Source organism: Cyphellophora europaea, assembly GCF_000365145.1.
Source record: "Cyphellophora europaea CBS 101466 unplaced genomic scaffold supercont1.2, whole genome shotgun sequence".
Taxonomy (NCBI): Eukaryota; Fungi; Ascomycota; class Eurotiomycetes; order Chaetothyriales; family Cyphellophoraceae; genus Cyphellophora; species Cyphellophora europaea.
This window is the reverse complement of record NW_008481808.1, coordinates 509,899-517,136: the sequence shown is the minus strand read 5'-3', so window position 1 is coordinate 517,136 and position 7,238 is coordinate 509,899. Positions and strand designations below refer to the sequence as shown.

The 7,238-nt window shown below is 54.1% G+C and overlaps 3 protein-coding genes across 3 annotated transcripts; all 3 read left to right on the top strand.

Annotated features, from left to right (window-relative positions):
- Positions 1–318: 318 nt before the first annotated feature.
- HMPREF1541_01674 (uncharacterized protein) lies at positions 319–1,355 on the top strand (the record flags this gene model as incomplete). Its single annotated transcript, XM_008716031.1, has 3 exons — positions 319–441; positions 492–865; positions 926–1,355. The coding sequence occupies 3 exons, from the start codon at positions 319–321 to the stop codon at positions 1,353–1,355; spliced, it is 927 nt and encodes a 308-aa protein (XP_008714253.1).
- An 857-nt stretch (positions 1,356–2,212) lies between these two features.
- On the top strand, positions 2,213–3,226 carry HMPREF1541_01673 (uncharacterized protein; the record flags this gene model as incomplete). The annotated part of the gene is made up of 1 exon (XM_008716030.1): positions 2,213–3,226. One exon carries the CDS (start codon positions 2,213–2,215, stop codon positions 3,224–3,226), a length of 1,014 nt encoding a protein of 337 aa, XP_008714252.1.
- Positions 3,227–4,869: 1,643 nt separating this feature from the next.
- On the top strand, positions 4,870–6,315 carry HMPREF1541_01672 (uncharacterized protein; the record flags this gene model as incomplete). Its single annotated transcript, XM_008716029.1, has 1 exon — positions 4,870–6,315. The coding sequence occupies one exon, from the start codon at positions 4,870–4,872 to the stop codon at positions 6,313–6,315; it is 1,446 nt and encodes a 481-aa protein (XP_008714251.1).
- Positions 6,316–7,238: the final 923 nt, after the last annotated feature.

Here is a 7,238-nt window from a genome sequence, read left to right as displayed (position 1 = left end):
TTAGGGTATAGCCCTAAATCATTTTGGGCGGATCTGACTGACTGTCAACTTAGGTCCAGGTGCTCGCGCTACCTGACAGCGCACTCATGCTTGTATTTCGAATGCGAGGATCCACTGAAAGTCAGGCCCTAGGTGGAGACTAACCTGTTCCATGAAGGCCCAACCTTTGCGCCACGTTTGAAAGTGCTATCAGTCCTGACTTTCTCAAGGTGCCCGGCATCTGGTATTCCTTGGTCTTTGAGCTCAGCGTCGATTGATTTCTTGAGTAGCGCAGACTTCGAGCTTTGCGAAGCCCAGTCGTTCCGCCCAACAGCGAAAATGTCGGACGAAGCCGACTTGATCGACGTTGAAGACAGGTTTAAAGCCACGCTCGATAAGTTTGGGCGGACTTATCAGACATATTCCCTAGAACGCGAGATCAACTTAGCACCTGTCGATGATGTAGGGTCCAATGCCCCTGAAACGGCCCGAGCTGACACAATGTATAACAGGAGGAAGGATTCAGGCTGGAGCAGCAGCACGATTTAGTAAAAGATATCCTCGGCGACGCGCTGAGCGATGCATGGCCACACCATGGGCTGTATCCGAGCTTTGTTGGCGAACCAAGAGACGTCCTTGACTGTGGCTTCGGTACAGCATCTTGGTGCGCCGAGGTGGCAGAGTATGATCCGGACTGCCTGGTGATTGGCCTCGACATAGCCCTCCATCTGGCCACAGACTTTCCCGAGAACTGCTCCTTGGAGATAGCGGATCTCAACGAGACAATTACCCTCGCAAGCAGCTCCATTGATTTTGTTCATTCGAGGTTCATTGCGGGAGGGCTGAGTCGATATCGATGGCCGGGGTATCTGTCCGATCTTTTCAGGTAAGACTGACACGGTGGATGGATCTGATCTGATGATGATGAAGATGATGACGACTACAGGACCTTGCGAGACGGTGGCTGGATACAGCTGATGGAATGGGATTTGAGCTTTCGATCGAACAATGGCGAGGATGACAAGCTGCAAGCCCTTCGAGAATGGACACGGTTGTACTACATGGCTCTGGATCAGTCGAGACAGCCGGCAGGAAAGAGGCTGACGCAGGTGACGCAGTTAGAAGATATGTTGCGGACGGCGAGATTCCAGAACGTATCGACTCGCTCGATCGAGGTTCCAACGTGTGGGTGGGATTCGCGGAGTAAAAAGATAGGAGAGAAGAATTTGGCGAATATGCAGGCGCTCATCGAGGCAGTCGCACGATACCCAGTCCTGAGCCGGGGTTTGACTGATCCGGCTACTTTTGAGCAAATCTTGTCAGCAGCGAGGGCCGAATTGGCACTTGAAAGCGCGCAACCGTTTCTTCGTCTGTAAGTCAGGATGCGTGGTTCATTTTTGGCGTGTCCGACTGACTGTTGCAGCTTTGTTTGCTGGGGTAGAAAAGGTACGGCAGGCCCTTGATGTGTGGTTGATCTGGGAGAGATCCGAGGTCCTCGACCTACGTATATCTTGTCAGCGAATGAAGCGACTGATACATTGACCGTGGTGTCTACAAGATCGATGACCACACGAGAAGTGGTGATGGCGGGTGAGAAGAGCCTGGGCTATATCTTCCCTCCGCAGACCAAGCGCGGTCGCGGCTTCCGTAAGAGCAGAACGTCACGTTAGCTTCACGTGGGAAGTGGTATAGGTGAAAATTTGCCGGCTATCATCGGCTTGACGCGCTACCCTGCGTCGGTCTCTTCGATTTGTCGAAACCGTATAGTCGGACTGACAAGGGTGGATGGCATGGACTGGCCAACGCATAAGACCGCAGTCTAGGATCATGTAACTACCCAGGTTGGGGCACCAAGGAGCAACTCGATTGCGCTTAGGCAGCAGCGTACGCCGCACTCCAGGGCGACCACGCCTGGGGGGCTACACAACGGCAAGTTTTCCAAGTGTCGTGAGCCGTCTTAGGCAACCTGACGGGGTGTTAAAACCTCCACCAGCCCCAGCAACTTCGAGAGAAAAGCAACCTGCAAGTTCCAATCAGGCAATCAGGCCCCACTTCCTCCAGCTGCCCGGCCAATTGAAGTTCACGTTAATGTAGATACAACGCGATTGGCCAGTCTGCTCGGATATAGGCAGTTTCAAATTCCGGACTCCAAGCGACATTTTTCTGAGATCTCCAAGTTTCGACCGGCGCAGTGCCTCGTAGATTGTCTATCGTTCACGAATTTGCTGGCAAAATGCCTTCGACATACAACAAAGAAAAAGAGTGGGACCACGATGGTATCGACCACTGGAAAATCGACAAGTTTGAACCGTCAGACAACCTTGGAGGCACATTCACCGAAGAGTCTTCGTTCTCGATATTGTTCCCCAAGTACGCAGAACTTCGCCTGAAACAGGCATGGCCTCTAGTCACCAGAGCGCTGGAGAAGCGCGGTGTTGCAGCGGTGCTGAACCTCGTTGAGGGTACCATGGGCGTGAATACCACCCGGAAGACCTTCGATCCCAGTGCGATTCTCGATGCGAGAGACCTGATCAAGTTATTAGCCCGCAGCGTTCCCGTCCAGCAGGCACTCAAGATTCTCGAGGACGAGGTGGCCATGGACATTATCAAGATCCGGTTGCGGAATAAAGAGAAATTCGTCAAACGCAGGCAGCGGCTCTTGGGACCGAACGGCTCGACACTGAAGGCACTCGAGCTCCTCACCAACACATACATCTTGGTTCAAGGAGCTACAGTCGCGGTGATGGGACCCTACAAAGGACTGAAGGAAGTGCGCAGAGTCGTCGAAGACTGCATGAACAACATCCACCCCATCTATCATGTCAAAGAACTTATGATCAAGCGCGAGCTGGCCAAGGATCCAACCCTGAAGAATGAGAGTTGGGATCGATTCCTGCCCAACTTCAAAAAACGGACACTCTCCAAAAGACACCAGCCTTTCAAAGTCACCAACAAGGACAAGAAGCCATACACGCCATTTCCACCGCCACAAGAAAAGTCCAAGGTCGACTTGCAGATCGAAAGCGGGGAGTACTTTTTGGCGAAGCACGCGAAAGAGCGGGCCAAAGAGCAGGAACGCAAGGAGAAACAACTGGAAAGAAAGCAGCAGAAGGACCAGGAGCGAGCGCAGTCCTTTGTTGCTCCCAAAGAAGATCGGGTTGAGTCTAAGAAGCGAAAGCGGACGGATGGCGAGAGTGCCGATAAGCCTCAGAAGCACAAGAAAAAGGCATCAGCGGATACAGATTGAACAATCGGCCTGCGCTCGGAATCAATGTTGCACTAAACGAATTGATGGACTCGAAAAAGTAGTCGACGCCGGAACTCGCTGAGCATTTTGAGGAGCAGATGTTCCCACCCCAGCATCGCATCAAGCACTGAGCCGCTGAACCCCACCAGCTAAGGCAGGATGTGCTGCTGGTGTCGCAATTTGAGGGAGCTCAAGCACACTTTGCTGTGCGAAGCATATCCCTGGCATGCTTGTCTCTCATATGACTCCACGGCTAATGAGAGAAGCAATCACGGCTGGCGGCGGATCAAACGCCGGAAGCTGCTCAAATGATGGACTCATGAGATGGGCGGCGACCAGAGGACCAACCCCAGTAGACTGTGTTTGGCAAAGGTATGCGAGGCACGCAAAAGCGCAATTGAAGGTCAGAAGCCGAATTGCCATAAGAACGGCATTCGACACCGATCGGTACCGTGGAAGTGCATGGGTGTAGATGCAGCGGTGTTGGACGGCGTTACGAGCGATTCCACAATTTCGCCGAGACGGCCGCACTACGCCAAAACAGGCTTAGTTAATCACATCTTCTTTCCATCTTCCAGAAGAACCTTAACTCTCCAGCCCTTGGTTGAGACACGAAAGGACCACTAGAATGGACACGCAAAACACGCCGCCACAGGATGAACAGTCCGACTGACCACTCACGGCTCGCGAGGCGGCGTTCTCTGAAAGCTTTGCATCGATTTTCCGCCCTCTCCCGATCCACGCACTCGCTCAACAGCCTCCACCGCTATCCGAACATGGTGACGCCGATACAGAACGTTTACCTACCTGGATGCTGGAGACACGGTTTTGTGGAGTGAACTTGTGAAGACGTGACCGATTGTTGGGAGTGAGGAGTAAGAAGCCGGGGTCACACCTCCACGGGCAGTCTGAGCTCCGTTGCTTGAGGGATTCCGCTGCCAGCGCAACTTCGTTCCATTGGTGCGGGAGCTGGTGCATGTATGCAAGCAGGCTGAGAAGGCCCGAACGCCTCGAAGAATAGTTTCTCCGTTGCCGGTCTGGCCAGCCTCGCATACGAACGACAGGAGACAACTCATAACCAATCGCCAGCTCGTCCAGTCTCATCACTGGATATGCAGTCAAAGGTCATCAGATCAAAAACTCAATTGGGTGACCAAAGCTGCCCAAGCAGGACGACCCCAGCACTCGCCGATGGCGCTTGTCTTGTTCGAGGTGTCCCCTCAGTTGATGCATGTCGGAGCTGTGGGGATGAGCTCACTGTCGACCCAGCTCGCTCGAACTCTGTTGCTGTACAAGGTTTGATGCACGAGCTCTAACCAATGGTAGCTACCTCGCCATCTCAACGGGAATGGTCCAGATGGCGCCTCAGGTGTATCCTCTGCGTTTTGAGGGAAATTCTGAACGACCGTGTCAGTCCATTACGCTGGTATATAGGTCAAGCTGGATTCACAGCTTCAACATGCTTTCCATCATCGAGCACATCACTTCCTTGACAGGACCAGAGACTCTCCCACCACCCCGCCTTCCGGCATAAAGAGCAGTGCGCCCGCATTCGAGGTCTACATCTCGCTCTCTAGCTCCCTCGTCCTTCATATGACCCTGTGCGATCAAGCTTTCAGTTCCTCACAATATTAATCGCAACTATGGATACCGAGGAGATTCAGCAAAGGCCTTCGGCTGCCGACGTTGAAACGGGGCGCCGCCGCAGCATCGCCAATAAGGGCTTGACCGGCGCGTCGGCTCTGACGGTCAAGCAGTCCATCCTACCCATCGCTCTCGTTACCTTGCTCTTCTTTCTTTGGGGCTTCGCCTACGGTCTCCTCGATGTCCTGAACTCCAAGTTCCAGACTGCTCTCAACATCACCGCCGCAAAAGCTGGCGGCCTTCAGGGTTCCTACTTCGGTGCTTATTTCATTGGCCCACTGACATACTCTGGGTGGCTGGTGCGCAAGTTTGGCTACCGCTGGACCTTCATTGTTGGTCTCTGCATCTATGGAGTTGGCGCTCTGATGTTCTGGCCCTCTGCCGTCTACTCGTCCTTTGGCGGCTTCTGCGGCTCGCTCTTCATCGTCGGCTCTGGGCTGTCGACGCTCGAGACTTCGGCCAACCCGTTCATCGCCACCTGCGGTCCTCCCCGCCTGTCCGAGTTCCGCCTCGAGATTTCGCAGTCCTTTCAAGCCATCGGCTCTGTCATCGCTCCGCTACTGGCATCCCGCGTCTTCTTCAAGGACACCAACCTGACTGACCTGTCCCACGTGCAGTGGACGTACGTCGGCATCGCAGCCTTCGTCTTCCTACTAGCCGTCGTCTTCTTCTTCACCCCACTTCCCGAAGTTACCGATGCCGACATGGCTCTTCAAGCCGAGCAGTGCGCCGACTTAACCGGTTACGAGGAGAAGCCTCTGCGAAAGCAGTACAAGCTGTTCTTTGGTGTTGCGGCCCAGTTCACCTACGTGGGTGCCCAAGTCGCCGTTGCCTCGCAGTTCATCAACTACACCATCGAGTCGGCCGGTCTTACCCACGCCGCAGCTTCTGACCGATACGCCATCGGCCAGGCACTGTTCGCCATCGGTCGTTTCGCCGCGGCCGGCATGTTCATGTTCATCAAGCCGCGCATCGTGCTGATGGTGTTCATGACGGCCATCATGATCTTCCTTGCCTGTGCGATGGGCGTCTGGGGTGAGGGTGGCGTGGCCCTGCTCTCCCTGGTCTTGTTCTTTGAGTCCTGTATTTTCCCCACCATCTTCACGCTCTCGATCCGCGGCCTCGGTCGTCACACCAAGCGTGGCTCCTCGTGGATCGTCGCCGCCGTCAGCGGTGGTGCACTGTTCCCGTCTCTGACAGGCCTGGCGGCCGATGCGTCCGACTATCACAAGGCCATGGGTGTTCCGTTGGCCGGCATGTTCGTCTCCTTCGTCTTTCCCATCTACTTGAACACCGTCTGCCGCAAGGAACTGGATGGCTTCCGCGCCACACAAATCGGCTACCATGACGAACGACGTGGCACCATCATTGGTGATGTCAACGATCTCGAGACCATGGAGGCCATGACTAAGCGCCAGTCCTCACTTCACACCGAAAAGGTGTAAGCTATGTAGCCAAATTACGGAGATGCGCAGGGAGCGGCACCGGAAAGTGCTGGTTTGGAGTTGGTTTGCTGGACCGGTGAGTCCAGCTACGAGTAGTGATACCTAATAGATCACGATAACATGCTTCTATGTCTGACGTCTGATTCGTACATATCTCCATATCAGACCAAATCATCAATTCACTTCATTTCTTATGTTCACCTAGAAGAACTCTTCTCTAATCACCTGCTAGACACCTCACCACAGCGGCCCAACCCCTACCTTGGTCCTCCTTGCCCATCTTGCACGAAGAATCCTTCGTCGAGAGTCTGCAACGCCACCTCTCACAACAATTCAAAATCAAACCCGCATTTCCCCGCACCCAAGTCAAATCAAGCACCTGATACCAATACGAAAAGCTCATGTCCGCTCAAAAAAGGAAGCTTGCTGGGCACAAAAGCAAGCCTCCCCATCCCAGCCCACTCCCCCCCGGTCGTCCATCAAACTTCCGGGTCGGCGAAGGGAACCGCGACCGCAACCCGCAGCAAAGCCCCCTCTCAAAACCCACCTCAGCCTCTCGAATTTTCTGGGCGATTAGGTTCGTTTCGTATACGTCTCTTCTTCTTCTTGATTTTTAAGTCGTGCCTGCAAGAGCGTGAGGTTGAAGAAACGCGGATGAGCACATGACTCCCCGACAAGGGGAAGCAAATCTAGTCCATCTTTCGCACTGTCGAGAGTATGTTTACTTCTAGTTTGTTGGGCTTCGTATACATAGCCCGCGGAAAACCTTGGAGTGGCCAACTTGGAGGTGGTTGGTCGTTCTTGGCGTGAAGTCTGAGGAGGGGGGAGGTTCTGGATCGCGGCTCTCGTGGCGAGTGTCGATCGCTGGCAAGTCGCCTATAACTGCCGTTGAATGGTGAATGGGTGAGGTGTCTTCCCCCCCC